This window comes from Coptis chinensis, chromosome 2 (assembly GCF_015680905.1).
Source record: "Coptis chinensis isolate HL-2020 chromosome 2, ASM1568090v1, whole genome shotgun sequence".
NCBI lineage: Eukaryota > Viridiplantae > Streptophyta > Magnoliopsida > Ranunculales > Ranunculaceae > Coptis > Coptis chinensis.
Genome location: NC_141457.1, coordinates 61,553,298 through 61,569,265, shown reverse-complemented (window position 1 = coordinate 61,569,265; position 15,968 = coordinate 61,553,298). Strand labels below are relative to the sequence as shown.

Below are 15,968 nucleotides of genomic sequence, written 5' to 3'. Positions count from 1 at the left end.
ACCAAATACGGCGTTTTTTTGAAAAAAACGCGTTTAAAACCCGAGATATTGCCAAGGCGTCTGGTTCCAGTTTAAAACCCGGGTTTTTCAAAAAAAACGCGTTTTAAACGTTTTAAACCCGTTTTAAACTTAAAAAACGTTTAAAACCCGAGATTTTGAAAATCTCCCGTTTAAAACTTTTTTTTTTTTTTTTTTTTTTTAAAGCTTAGAAAAGAAAAAAAGGGTTTTGGAGTTTACCTTTTTTGAAGAGTGGGCGTTAGATTGACTTATTGAGACCGTTCTATTTTGCTTTGGACTATTAATAATTAATTGAAAATTTTAAAGTTATTAACTTATTTGTAGTACTTAATTATGCCATTATGGTTGGTAATTAGTAGTATCTTATTTTGAGTAGTGTTTTGGCACTGAATCTAAAACTTATAGTATTTGGATGAGTAATGATAATTTGATATTTTCATGTATTTGAATTTTCTTTCATTTGTATTATTATTATTTTTATTTTATGTGTCTATTTTTTTTCCCACTTTTATAGAAAATCAAACTCTTTATCTATTATATTATTTATCATTGGTTTTTACCGTTTTTTTTACGTATTATACGTATTATACGTTTTAAACCCGTTTTACCGTTTTAAACCCGTTTTTTATGCCCCACGCTTTTTACGCTTTTTTTTTTTTTTTTTTTTCCCGAGACGTTCCGTTTAAAACACGAACTAAGTTTTTTTCAAGTACACCGTTTTAAACCCGTACCGTACTTGGTGACAATGTTCTAGAGGGCGACTATCACTCTTGCATGTAAAATATTGAAAAAGGTATTTATAGCAGTTGTACCTTTGTTTCAACATGTTATCCTTTTGTAGCCAATATATTCTGTTTGATCAACATTTGTTTTTCATTATAAACTCTACTCTATACTACTTGATACATGATGGTGTATAAGATTGGCTCTCACTCTTTTGTGTTGTTTAAAAAAAAAATGTCAGAGGTACAGCCAACAGAATAGGGAAAGGGCTGCCATCTGCTACCAGATGCGGAATTACAGCATATGCTCATTTTCACGTTCATTTCAGCACAGAATCTTTCTTGTACTCTTGCATTTCATTCATCAATAGACCAGCAAAACCACAATTCTTGTTTTGCACAAAATAAGGAAGAAGCATAGCTTAATACTAATCAATACTCATTAAACATAAACCTTTGAATTACATCCAACAATTACATCTAACAAGTCGGAAAATAAAACAATTGCAAATACATGTTATCTAGAAAACTATATTCTCCTGTTAATCAGAGATACAAAGAACAAATACACCCAACAGATTAGGGAAAAGAATACCATCAATATCCGTTAAGCTCAAAGACTCAATAAGCGGGCAGAGAAGATCTTAGTGGCATTCTTAGGGAGAGAGTAGCGATAATACTGAGAGAGAATAGGAGAGAGAGTGAGATTCGCGATAATACTGAGAGAGAGAATAGGAGTAGAGAGAATCACGAATGAAGGTATGGGTGAGAGAATAGGAGAGAGAGAATATGAGTGGAGTTTGGGGTTTTTTTTTAAACCCTTCGTAAGTATATTTCGTATTTCGATATTTCGGTGTTTAAGTTGAGTCCGCTTACGGACGTCCGCTTAAACACAGGCACAGGCAATTTCGGCTCTTCATCAATTCCAATCCAACGGCTCAAGCAATCTCCAGTTTTAAGTGAGGAAATTAAGGAGGATATTTTCGTATTTTCGTAATAAAAATTTACCGAAACAAACAGAAACACCATGAATAACGCATAGCGGAGCAGCGCCCCGCAAGCAACTCCAATCATATTCAATGGGTTCAACATCAAATTATTCAAACAAGAAGTGGATGATTTTCATTTGGAAAAAAAAACTGCAAGACCGATGCAAAAAACCGAAAACCCTTATTGAATCTGTTGCACCACACCCTGCTATTCGTTTTGCACAGAGGGAATTCAATTGAGCATCAAGAAGAGTGGAGTTACGGACGAAGGAGAAAAGAGAACATTTGCTATTCCAATCCAACATCTGCTAAATGGGGTTAAGGTTGTTATCGAGTCAAATTGGAAAACTCAGTTCCCAAATTGAAACTGATTATATATATTATGGGCTTCTTAACAGTTAAGTGGCAGAAAAGTGGTATCAAGTATCAACCCAAAAAGATTAGTACGTCAATTTATTTGGGTATCTTGTCTTGTTCTTTCATTGCCTTCTTCATCTTCCCCTTTTGCTTCTCATTTGAAACTTGCTCAAATCAGATAAAAGAAACTCATAATTTTTGCCCAATGCTTCAAATCCATTCTCATTGTTCTTCTTTATTGGGTTTTGGGTGAATTCGCAAAACTGAAAATCGATCAAGCCAACGATGCAACTTCAAGTGACGATTTTGACAAATTAGAATTTACGATGACACACCCATTTCTTACATTCTTTCATTTTGGTTTTAAACCATCGATTCTTTTGCAAATACAGTGATTTTTTTTTAGAGCAAATGTTTTTTTTTGTTCAGTTTTATTACGAAAATACCCTCTCTTATTTCCTAACTTAAAACTGGAGATTGCTGGAGCCGTTGGATTGGAATAGACGAAGGGCCGAGATTGGCTGTGCCTATAATGTGGCTACAGTGCCTGTGGTTCTATCCCTCCCCCTATATATATATATATTCAAGCTAATCATAAAGCTAGGGAGTAGAAGACCCATAGCTCGTTCACGCAACGCCCACCTGGCAAGCTCATGAGCCTCTATATTAAACATACGACTGACCCAATTGAAAACACAACAACAGATCCTCAAGGCCTAATTCTTGAGATTGAGTTAGGAGCATATAAAACCTCGAAATCTGATTGAGTTAGGAGCATGTAAAGCTTCAAAATCTGAGATGCATTGAAAGTTTATATGGTATGGTATGGTACGGTGACCATGGTTGGATGCGAAAGATGAATTGAAAAAGGATGCAGGCAAAGTATTGTCTATCATAATCACTCGCTTGAATCAGAAATACGAAGTTTGTGATAAGGGGATTTCGCCTTTCTACATCTCATATTTCTTGGTTAATAACGGGCATCCCGCGTTAGTATTAGTAATTTAATATGCGGTCTTTACGTAAAAAAATGAAATAAAGAAATATCATCATGTAGCAAGCCATAGAAAATGAAACAACGAATCATCTTCACAAGCCATCGAAAATGAAATAACTAAGCATCTTCATGTAGGAAACCCGTCTTCATGGAGCAAGATATAGAAAATAAAATACAAGAAAATAGTCTAGAGGACCAATTTCGGGCCAAAACAATTCTAGAGAATACCGTTTTTGTAGTAACTCACAAAGACAAATTCTAACATTAAGTAACCCACAAACCCACTATTTCAATTTTAGTAACCCTTAAGGACAACATAAGTTAGCTTGACCTTTTTATTTTTTTTTACATACATGTTTTACCCCTCCGTGTTATTATAGATATAAAACATAGATTTTTTTTTTAAAAAAATACCAATTTCACCCATATAGCCACCAATTTTTTAAAACAAAGAAATTTAGTGATTATTCATACCCAAATCTATATCTATATCTTAATATTAAAGCTCCCACAAAGGATATTTTTCGAGTTCTATTAAAATTCCACATCATCATCTCTTATTAAAACGGGAATTCCTTTCATATTTATTAAACACTTCTAGAGTGTGTTTGGCAACTGAGACTGGAAACTAATTAGGAATAGAATGGAGTAGGAAACTATTGGAATGGAATCTATTAGAATAGAATTTGATTCCAACTTACAAAATGTGTATTTGGCAAACGTTCAGAAATCATCGGAATTCAATTCCTACTTCAATTAATGTGTTTGGTTGCCGTATAGAATCCTCTAACAGACTCCAATTTTTAGTTTATTTCCCCATTTTCGGATTAGAAATAAAAAACCGATTCCCATAGTCTATGATTCCTTTGGATTAACAGGGGTCTGTCAAAGACTTAATAAAAGGAATTGGAGTCCGTTTAGAATCCAATTCTATGTCTCCAAATAGGCCAAAAGTGAGTGGTCCACCAAGAATTCCAGTTAATTCCACTCCTCAAGTCCGATTCCTGATAAACAAACGCACCCCTAATTAAAACGGGAATCAATTTCCTATTAAAACATAAATTCCTCCTTTATTAGAAAAAAGAAATTCAAACACTTTTAATTAAAACGGAAATATTTTTCCTATTAAAACGGAAATTTCTTCCCTATTGAAAAGGAAAAATATAGCATATTTAATTAAAACGAAAATCATTCTCCTATTAAAATGGAAATCATATTTCTAAATTAAGTCAACTATTAAAACGGGGTTAAAAAATGAGTTTATAAAAACTTAATTAAAACAATTTGTTAGAAAATTAAAACGATTTGTTATGAAATTACAATAGGTTGGCGACTAAAACGAAAATCACGATTTGTTAGAAAATTTCTATATGTATATAGTTATGATTGTTGAACATGTTTTCAAAAGAGTCGGTGCATATGCACGGGTTTACTTTCTAGTATTAATATTAAAGCTCCCACAAGGGGTATTTTTCGAGCTCTATTAAAATTCCACGTCATCTCCTATTAAAAAGGAAATTTCTCTCTTATTTGAAAAACGAGAATCTTTTTTTTTATTATAATTATAACACTTCCAATTAAAACGGAAATCATTCTCCTATTAAAATGGGAATTTCTCTCCTATTGAAAAGAGAAAATCTAGCATATCTAATTAAAAGGAGAATTATTCTCCTATTAAAACAAGATCTCTTTCCTAATTGAAAAAACGGGTTTTAAAATTTAATTAAAACTTCATTTAAAACAATTTGTTAGAAAATTAAAACAGGTTAGCGACTAAAACGGTAGTCCCAATTTTCTAAAAAAAATCTAATTTTTTTCAAAAGAGTCGGTGCGTATGCACGGGCCTACAACCTAGTTAAGCATATATTTTTGTCATATTTTTCAAACTCTATTAAAATTCCACGTCATCTCCTATTAAAATGGGAATTTCTCTCCTATTTAAAAAATAGGAATCTTTTTTTACAACGGAAATTCCTCTCCTATTATAACGGGAATTTCTTTCCTATTAAAGCAAATTCTATCACTTTTAATTAAAATGTGAATCATTCTCCTATTAAAATGGGAATTCTTCTCCTATTGAAAAGGGAAAATCTAACATATCTAATTAAAACGGGAATTATTCTCCTATTAAAACATGATCTCTCTCCCAATTGAAAAAATGGGTTTTTAAAACTTATTTAAAACAATTTGTTAGAAAATTAAAACGGGTTAGCGACTAAAACGGTAGTCCCAATTTTCTAAAAAAAATCTAAATATTTTCAAAAGAGCTGGTGCGTATGCACAGGCCTACAAGCTAGTTTTAATATTAAAGCTCCAACAAGGGGTATTTTTCAAGCTCTATTAAAATTTCACGTCATCTCCTATTAAAACGAAAATTTATCTTCTATTTGAAAAGCGAGAATATTTTTTTTACAACGGAAATTCATCTCCTAGTATAACAGGAATTCCTCTCCTATTAAAACAAATTCTAACACTTCTAATTAAAGTGGGAATCATTCTTTTATTAAAATGGGAATTCCTCCCCTATTGAAAAGAGAAAATCTAGCCTATCTAATTAAAACGGGAATTATTCTCCTATTAAAACAAGATCTCTCTCCCAATTGAAAAAATGGGTTTTTAAAATTTAATTAAAACTTCATTTAAAACAATGTATTAGAAAATTAAAATGGGTTAGTGACTAAAACAGTAGTCCCAAATTTCTAAAAAAAATCTAAATATTTTCAAAAAAGTCGGTGTGTATGCACGGGCCTACAAGCTAGTAGGTGCTCATACACTATTTTGATATATATACTCTAAATAGGTATGAATAATGATTTTTCATACTCCAATAGGTGTTCTTACTAATTATATATTATGTTGAGTACCCCAAATAGATATGAAGACTAATTATTCATAATTCATGTTGAGATATTAACAGTGATTGTTCATACACCAAATAGATATATATTGATTGTTCATAGTTCATATTGAAGTATGAACAATGTTGATATATGAACACCCCAAATAGGTATGAGCAATGATTGTTCATACTCCAATAGGTGTTCTTATTAATCATATATTATGTTGAAGTATGAACAGTGATTGTTCATACCCAAATAAGTATAAACTCATACTATATACACTAGGTCGTTTCGGTTAGGTCGAGTCGTTTATTATTTTGTATCAGAGGTGCACTTGGCTTTTCATCTACCCGAGCCGCTTTTTATTTCACATCATGGGTATACTTGACCTTTTATCTACCCAGTCCCTATGAGTGAATAAAAAAAGGTGGTGTTAACAGGGTGGAATTCGAGTTAAACGAGCCGAGCTTTACTATACTCGAGCCCGGCTCGTTTATTACACGAGTCTTAAATTGAACTCGAGCTCAGCTCATATAGTTAAACGAGCAAGCTCGAGCTGAGCATAAATAAGCCGAGCCCAAGTAGCTCGGTTATTTTACATTACAAATATGTTATTTGAGCTAAACGAGCCGAGCTTTATCAAACTCATTTGTTACACTATTTTTAATTTGAGTTCGAGCTCGGCTCATAAAGTTAAACAAGTGAGCTCGAACCGAGCTTAAACAAGACGAGCCTGAGCCGCTCAAATTCCACCCTTACAGTGTTGAGAGTTACTTTTTAGGCCATTTTGTCCTTAAGAGTCACTCCGTCCCTAAATGAAATAAGGAAGCATCTTCAGGCATCAATTCACCATCTTTTAGACATAAAATGTAATAATCCCGGCCATGGATTCAAGAACTCTTCCAACACATTTACGATCCCTTACATTACAGCTTCCAGAATCAAACAGAGGCACAGATTCAAGAGTTTTCCAAAATTTGCTCATAAAGTTTAATAGCTACTGGTTAGGAGATTTTGCGTTCTCTATAAACAGCATGCTCTCCATAAACGGATGGGAGATCTTAATAACTAACGTATTCACTTCTTATCTGGATCTGTTAAGATAGGGGAACACTTTACATCTTGAAGAATTGATCGAGCTTTGGGCAAATGAGAAGTACAGTTTATCAATTGCCTATATTCATTCTGTGCTCAGGTGCTTGGCTTGGCTAACTAGAATGAAGAATTCTGTACTAAAATTCAAACACGAGTAAATGAGCAAGGTAGCACGCAAGAGTAACTACGATAAAAAAAATGTTTAAGAAAGTATGCACTGGCTAGCAACTGGCAAAAACGAATATAATTTAAGAAAGTATGCACTGGCTAGCGACTTTCATGCATTGTAAATTATCATCATTTTTATGGAGAATTTAAGGTTTGCCTAGTTATGAAAAACACAAACTAGCATCTCATAGAATCTTGATCCGAATACCAGAAAATCTCATCAAAATTAGTAGCCGATATAATTAAAACTAGTTCCACTAAACAAAAGAAGCACAACAAAGGTTGCTTAAACAACAAAACGGGAATGTCTCTAAAAAGTATTCATCATAACCAAACTCGGTAGGAAGACGGAGCCACCAAACATATCAACCACATTTGCTCAGTGGTCACCAGGCAGTGTTTTGATGATATCAGAATCACCTGTTAAGGAAAATACATAGTGAGAATACATTTTTTTCTTTTTATTGGCAGAGTATACAATATTGAAGGTATGATACTGATATTAAAAGCATTCACAGAAATAATGGAATCAAGAATTTCAACATGAATAGAACATGATAACAAACCTGGATCAATAATGCTAAGGCATGAAACTCGGAAATATTTCCCGCATGCTGTCCCCAAATCAACATTGTCTGAAACAAAGGAAATGATAATTACTTCTCCAAGAAAAGAAAAAAGAAAGTTAACATGCTGTCCCCAAATCACCATTGTCTGAAACAAAGGAAATGATAATTACTTCTCCAGGAAAAGAAAAAAGAAAGTTAAGAGAAAACATATTCTTCAACACAGAAAAGATTTTGTGGATAAAACTTCTACTGCAACGACCTTTGTTATGCCAACAAGCTGTGATATCTCCTAACAAGAAATGATTCCAGAATGATAAAAATTTGTGAAAAACCAATCCCAATTACTTCCATTGTATCAATGCAAATCAAGTCATCCCCATAAATTTTAGAATTACATCTTTTACAAGTACTGCACTGCAGTAGCAAAATGGAACAAGTCCATTAAACCCACACACTTGGGCTACACGCGGAAAATCCAATCCTAAATATGCAACAAAATACATCAACACCACCCCCCTCAAACATTTCACTTCCGAAAGTGTAAACAAACACAGAAGCACATCAGAGTTTACAACTTTACAAGGAACCTTTTTCTAAAGGAAAATACATTGGGAAAAGAAACATATATGGTTAATCAATACAGTTGGACAGATATACTCTCATCTTTTACTTTTATTTATATGGTATGTAATACACCCTATTAGACATCCTCTCGCACAACCACACATAAAAAAATCACATCTTAGACACCTCTAACTAACCTATAGCTTATGTGGCGTATGCACTGAAGGAGCCAGGAATCCCTTCCACATTGGGCACTGGGCATCTAGGGCTAAATCCATTTTGTTTTTCGAATTATAAAAATACCGCCTCACTAGGAGTTAATAGAAATCGATCACTGAGTCAATAAATAATATTTCAACCTTGAGAAGAAGTATACACTTACTTCCATTGAAATGATGAACGCCAACCTTAGCGAGCATAGCATAGTACTCGATCTCAGATTTCCTCAAAGGTGGGCAATTGTTTGAAATAATAATCAGCTTGCCTACATGATGAAAATCAGCTTTAAAAAACTGAACACTTGGAAATAAATAAAAGAGTAACAAATATACCTTTGGAGCTTCTGAGTGAATCTAAAACAGTTTTGTAACCAAGAGTGTATTTCCCACTCTTCATAACAAGAGCAAGCCTGTTATTGATACTCTCATGAGTCTTCTTCTGCAAAAAGACAAAAGTCCAACATCAGAAAATGGCAATCATCGTGTAACATAATAATAATCAGGTTAAACAAACTTACCGTCTTCTTTGTGGCCACCATTTTTTTTTTTTTTTTTTTTTTTGGGGGAGTGAATAAAAGTAGGGGTTCTCTTTTTGGTCCAATGGAGGCAACGGAATTAAGTTGATGAAGAGAGTTAGGGTTTCTCACTCTCTAGTCTAATGGGCCTTACATATTTTAATGGGCTGGATCTTATATAAGTGCCAGCAGATAAACAGACGAAGTTGTGGGCTTTGGAGACGTCCAATATTCGTTCATGGACCAATATTTGTTTCAAGCCCAGAGTCTTGAAATATGCCGTCCTTTCCGCTTCTTTCGAGCATTTTGTTAAAGTAGCCATTTTGGGCGCCTGCGCCCGGGCTTGCTATATTAATTGTATTATATAGAGTAGAAATGGAAAATAAACATTAAAAACCGTAGATAAAGGTAAAGTATATGGAAATAGGTTATCAATCTTTAAACCATAATCTCATTCTTCAAACATAACACGTTATATATTATTGAATCTGAAGAGTGAACAATGTAAACTTAACTTTTGTTCTTCATAATGATATTCATAATATTAGCTTATATATGTGCTCTCCAATTTTTTTTTCTTGGTGTTTGTTACTGCCAGACCCCATATTGTGTTGGGCAGACCCAAAAAAAAAAAAAAACAATTATTACAAATATGTCATTGGCCTCAAAAGTTGTTTTGTGTTGGGCACCTCCCAAACCAAAGTGAATTTGACTTGTTGCAACATTTTCAGCCCTTCTCTTCTATTATCTTATATTATCTTCTCTTCTACCATCAAAAACCTTAAACTCTTAAATCCTAAAGAAAGTTAACACTAACACTAAACACTAATGGAAAAGCCCAACCCCATTTTAGAACATGAAGATGAAGAAGAAAATATAATGCATCATGACCCCATTCAAGAAGAAAATGTAGAACAAGTTCAAAGTGAAGAAAATAGAGGAATGGATGATGATGCATTTAATAAGAATAAGGTAAATCTAAATTAAACGTAATTATGCATGTAGTAATTATTCATGTGTAAAGTGATGTATAGAGAAAATTCGAAGGCTTAAACGACTCGGCTAGGTCGTTCGTATTGCACACCAAATGGTCTGGCTACACCGTTTGGACTGAGTCCCAAACGATGTGGCCATGTCGTTTGGGATTTGGACTTGGAAAAAAAAACTTATCGGTGTGACCACACCGTTTAGACTGAGTCCCAAACGACTTGGCCACACCGTTTGGGACTCAGTCCAAACGGTGTGGCCATGTCATTTAGGATTTGAACTTTGAAAAAATATGAAGTTATATTTTTTGACCTCTTGACCGGTGTGGCCACACCGTTTGGACTAAGTCCCAAACGACTTGGTCACACCGTTTGGGACTCAGTCCAAACGGTGTGTCCATATCGTTTGGGATATGAAGTTCTATTTTATGATTTGAACATAGAAAAACACAAACAGTGGTAAACGGTGTGTTTGTGGTATTTGGTACTTAAGCCAAACATCAATTAACAACTGTTCTTCATTTAGGATCCTTTGGTGTGTTTCGAGAACTCTGGAAACTCGAATGATGAGGATGATGTTCAACAACTTTCAATGGATACAACAGAAATATTTACTACAGAAGAGGTACATAGTAGGCATTGTTTTCACTTGTTTTTATTTTATAAATGAAATTATATTAGTTTATTGATTGTTGTTTTCTTTCATATCTTTAGGTATTTCATACACGTAATGACATAATTGGTTGGGCAACTGCTCGGGGAAAACAATGTAATGTGGTTGTGGTAATTGGGAAGTCGCAGAATGCTAACGGGAACTGAGTACCAAGACTGGATTTAGCTTGCGAGAGTTCGGGCGTGTATCGTTCACACAAAAAAGCAGAGAAGGCTAATAAGAGAAATACGGGAACCAAGAAATGTGGATGTCCATTTAAGTTAAGATGTATTTTCCAACGCGGCACTGTCGATAGTTGGGAAATTGCCGTTCTTAATGGTGTTCACAACCATCAATTGGCAAAGACCCTTGAAGGACATGCATTTGCTACTCGACTGACCATTCCACAATTCGAGTTCTTGTCAGAGATGACTCAAAATTGAGTTAAGCCTAAAGAAGTTTTGAAGTCCATCAGACATAAGTTTTATAACACCCCGTGTTTTATTCTTCTATTTTCCTAATAATAATAATAGATAATAGATAATAGATAAAATAAAATAGGATAAATGTTAGTGGAAATAGGAGACGTGGGTTTATGGGATAAACTTTCTTCCCTATTTCGGGGGTTTTGTTTTTAACAGAAATGAAACAGAATAGAGTTTTCTCACGAGAGTTTCTGGGAGGAAAAAACACAGCGAGGGTTTATAAAAAAAAAAAAGATGAGAGTTTTGCTGAAAAGGTTTTGAACGAGGAAGATTATCTTTTCGCGTGATAGTAGACGTCGGGATTTTGGGGTTTCGCTTACGGGAAGCAGTTTGGTTTTAAAACGGTGAGTTGATATTTTATCTTTCACTGAACCAATATTTCTAAGTCTGTTTAAAAACTTTAATGTCTGATATCTGATAATCTGTTAATTACTTTCTGTTCAATTATTCGTCAGTGTTATTCTACATCTTCGTTCGTTAGTTTGTAAAGATCTTGTGATCGACTTAGTTCAATCTTCGTGTAAACAAACTTAAGAAATAAAAAGATGATTTTGAATCAAATTTAATTATTGATATACTTTGGATATAAGCTTGTTCTCATTGGAGTTTGGGTAAGCCCGATTTTATTGGGTTTTGGGTTGAGGTGTTGATGTAGATCAAGTTGATATGGATTGTTGTTTGAATGGGAGATTGAACTGTTAGGGTGATAAATGGTTGCGTTTGGGTGTCTTTGTTGAAGCTCGGGAAGAGCTTCAATGGTGACCAAACCGCCCTGCATTTTGATTGTTTGGATTAGTTTTTGTTTGGATTTGGTTGGGAGATTGTTGGTGGTTTATTGGTGATGATTTGTTGTTGTCGCGATATGGAACATTTGAAGCTTGAGCGACCATTAATGGCGTCGATCACGAAGTTTTCATCGTTATAAGGGAATTGAGATTTGTTAGTATAGATGGGTAGGGGTTTGAAAAAGGAACCCAACCGCTTTGGTTGAAATGAGAGATGGTGGTGAATACGTGGTGGGTGGGTGGTGGAGGTGGTGGCGTAAGAAATCCGGAGATGACGACCGGTGTAGTCCGAACTTGGGCTTGGGCGAAATGGTTAAGTTTTAGTTGGGCCGAAATGTTTGAATTTCGTGGGTGGGCTTAGGTTTTAAATTTTAGATTTTTATTTTTTGACTTAAGGTTAAGACTTTGGGCCTTTGACTTTGGAGGGATTGACTTTAAGACCGGTTGATTGCTGACCAGTCAAACCTTTGACCAGGGTTGACTTTGACCAGTTGACCCAAAAGTTGACTTTTACCTCGGATTATGATTCGGTCCATTAGGATAGGCCTAAGACTACTTGCATGCTCGATTTTAAGCTAAGACCTTTTTATATATACGTGTGTTAACAACTGTGTGATATTTCAGTTTTATACACAACGTTATGACACTTAGACATCAATCTATTTAATCATACGTAAACCAAAAAAAAATACATGAATTAAGATACTCCTCCGTTCTCTAAAAGAATATATACAATAAAGTTCAATAATGCGTAAACAAATTTACCGCACTCTTTTAGAACTCTCCACGCCTCAAGTTTTGGAATTTAGTTTTATGACTGTTGATGTCATATGTTAGGTGGGCATTTATTTAATGTGCCATAAATGGCCCGTTAGCGTTATATAGGGGTATTCATTGAATGTGCCATGAATGACCAGATTCTTTTGACTGCCCTAGAGAGGAACTAAGGTATTCGCCTTGCGGGTTAGTTGTATTCTTTGATTATGCGAGTGTTTGGGTTTACTTTTGAATGCCTAATATAATATCTACAAAGGTTATATAGAAGTTCTAACTTTCTTTTGCAGGAGGGTAGGACTTAATAACATTTTGTGTATGGACGCGGTCTTACCCTTATATAGCAGTGGATATCGGTAAGTTTTAAATTTAAATGATTTAGATATTAAAACGAGTTATTTGAATGAGTTAATATAATGGAAGTTTTGCTTTGGAAGAAACTATGTCGGTTGAAATGACGGAACTACTTGTTTTCCAAGATGAGAATGATTAAGTTATGGGAAAATATAAAGTGATTGTTTGCATAATTAAAGTATGATAATGTTTATCTGTGGTTAGTCTACTCATACGAGCAAATTCCATTTTGCTGACCCATGTTTGCTTTGTTTTGGCAACGTGGGTGTGTTCTTGAGAACACAGGTGGAAGGCTGATGGAACCCATGGCGTGTGATTTGGATTCTCGCCTGGAGCAGTCCGTTAGTTCTTTTATTAGGTCTGATCTTATTGGAAGGATGTAATAACGTAGGTTACATTTTTATATGACATGAGAATACGATGTTGGAAATTGTTATTCTTAAAGTTTGTTTATGTTTGTATTGGGATGGAAGAAAGTTTTTAATAAAGTGATAGTTGAGGAATTTGGAGATTTTTGTTGTTAAGTTGATCCTGTTGTGATGTGGGTTTTAGGTTTTGACATGTGTTGTATCCACCCCGTCATAGCCTGGGTTTCTAGACAATTGAAACGAGTGATGTTTGAGATATTTATATTTCAAATATTCATTCTTTTTAATTGTTTAGAAAATCGGGCTGTGACAGGTTTCCTGATAACCTATCTAGCATATGTCAAGTCTATAATGTCAGGCACAAGGTGAGGACATTGGATATGAACGATCGCTCGCAAATGCAGAGATTGCGTGAGTTGTTAGCATAAAACCATTATTTCGAGGAGGTGAGAGAGGATACGAATACAGATGAGATAACGGGATTGTTATGGGCCCATCCGGACGGTGTTAAAATGGCTCGAACTTTTCCAAAAGTTTTCATCATAGACGCAACCTACAAAACCAATAAGTATCGGTGGCCTTTTGTACAGTTTGTGGGGGTGACTTCAACCTGGAAGTCTTTCACGGTCTATCAAGTGTTGTTTCAGTCCGAAACAGTGATAGACTATGAGTGGGCTTTGCGTCAATTTAACGGTTTGATGGGTGAAGAAAGGCCATCTGTGATCGTGTCTGACAAGGACTTGACCTTGATGAGTGCCGCTAATATTGTGTTTCCTGACGCGCACAAGCATCTCTGTAGATGGCATATCTCTATGTACGTCCTTCAGAAATGCAATGATTTTTTTCCCACCACGTAACTTGTAGATAAAGGCCGGTTCGTGGAACATCAGTAGTGAAATCGAGGACTAAGGATATCTTCAACGTGTAGAATTACTGCTTTGGAAAAACAGTATAGGGTTGAGTACTCCAATTTTGTTAGTTATCTGCGAGAGACTTAGTTGCCTTACAAGGATCAATTCGTATGTTATTGGACAGATCAACACATTCACTTTGGGAGTACAACGACCAATAGAGTCGAAGGGTCTCATGCTCAAGTGAAAAGTGTTCTAGGAAACACAAACAGACATGATTTTCTAAGTATGTTTTACTTGATCCACCCAATTTTAGAGATCCAGCTGTCTGAGATTAGAGGACGTTTGAGAAGAGTCTAATTGTAACCCAGCACCACTACCAGATTCCTTTATTTCGTGAACTCAGAAACCTGGTCTCAAGAAAATGTTTGGACTTGCTTTATGAAGAACTAGATACCTGTGTAAGCTGTGCTGCTAAGGACTCTGAGTTCATTTGTGGGTGTTATTTGCACACCAGTTATGGATTGCCATGTGCTCACGAAATCATTGAACTTCAAAAGCAAGAACGTTCCATATCTTTGAGTGCTATCGATCCCTTTTGGAAAACTCTGTCTGTTTTTCCAAGTGTGTCGATGGGTGGTAGTCTCGATTGTAGACTTTCGATGGATATGTTTATGAAAAGGTATGAAATGGCTCTGAAGAAGAGCAGAGGGGTTATGGTTAGGAAACTTATAGAGATTGCTGTGCCAGAAAGTACATGGCTAGAACCACCTCATGAGGAGGTGAAAACCAAAGGTCTGCCTAAGGGTAGCTGCAAGAGAAAGCTTCCAACTGAGGATGAGAACTCTTCAAAGCGATATTCATCTGGTTTTGAACATTCCCAACGTGAGCATGAAGAGTGGGTCTCGTCGCAACAATTGGAATGTACTCCAAATTCCAAGCCTTCTCATAAAACACCCACACCATCGAAATACGCTACTCCAAACCCACCTGCAGAGAAGTCTTCTCTGAAACCACCTTTGCCACAAAAAAAAAAACCACACCACGGAAGAACTCTTCTCAAAAATCACCTTTACCACCTAAAACAACCATACCACGGAATAACTCTTCTAAAAAATCACCTTAAAAGTTATACATTGGCATCCTAAGGGGGCCGAAACATTACGATTTGGATATTCCAGAAGAATTGCACAAATATATTGTTAAAGTGGATGACCCTGTGGGTGATGGCAATTGCGGGTATAGAGCAATGTGCATTGCACTGGGAATAAGTCAGGAAGAGTGGCCGTGGATGAGAAATGAGTTGTTACAAGAACTTAATGACAACCTCCCCCTATACTATACATTGTACACTCACAGTGAGGTTAGTTTTGTGAAACCTACAATTTCTCATGCATGTGGTTGGGCACCCTATAATAAGTGGATAACCATGCCCTTTGTTGGATATATATTTGCTTCGAGATTTAATGTCTTCCTCGTACATTTAGGAAGTATGTACTACCATCTTATCTTGCCACTGAGAACCCAAGCAAATCCTGAGAGAGTAAAGAAAGTGTTAGGTACCGCTTACGTACAGGGATGTCATTTTGTCCATGTTGAACTTGTTGATGATTGTCCGGTTCCAAAACCGATGCGAAGATGGCGTAGAGCTCGACACTTAA

The 15,968-nt window shown here is 35.4% G+C and overlaps 1 protein-coding gene across 1 annotated transcript; it reads right to left on the bottom strand.

Moving 5' to 3' along the window:
- Nucleotides 1-7,347: 7,347 nt before the first annotated feature.
- LOC147516983 (large ribosomal subunit protein eL30) lies at nt 7,348-9,204 on the bottom strand. The gene is made up of 5 exons (XM_086589427.1): nt 9,056-9,204; nt 8,871-8,976; nt 8,702-8,803; nt 7,753-7,821; nt 7,348-7,606 (listed from the first exon to the last, which is right to left on the bottom strand). The coding sequence occupies exons 1-5, from the start codon at nt 9,074-9,076 to the stop codon at nt 7,566-7,568; spliced, it is 339 nt and encodes a 112-aa protein (XP_086445553.1). The 5' UTR covers nt 9,077-9,204; the 3' UTR covers nt 7,348-7,565.
- Nucleotides 9,205-15,968: the final 6,764 nt, after the last annotated feature.

What these genes read in the sequence shown, in the direction of transcription:
- LOC147516983 (XM_086589427.1), bottom strand. Translation starts at nt 9,076, where the DNA reads ATGGTGGCCACAAAGAAGACG. An exon ending in TGGTGGCCACAAAGAAGACG is followed by an intron (nt 8,977 to 9,055) that starts GTAAGTTTGTTT and finishes GTCTTTTTGCAG; the next exon opens with AAGAAGACTCATGAGAGTAT. An exon ending in CCTTAGCATTATTGATCCAG is followed by an intron (nt 7,607 to 7,752) that starts GTTTGTTATCAT and finishes TTTCCTTAACAG; the next exon opens with GTGATTCTGATATCATCAAA.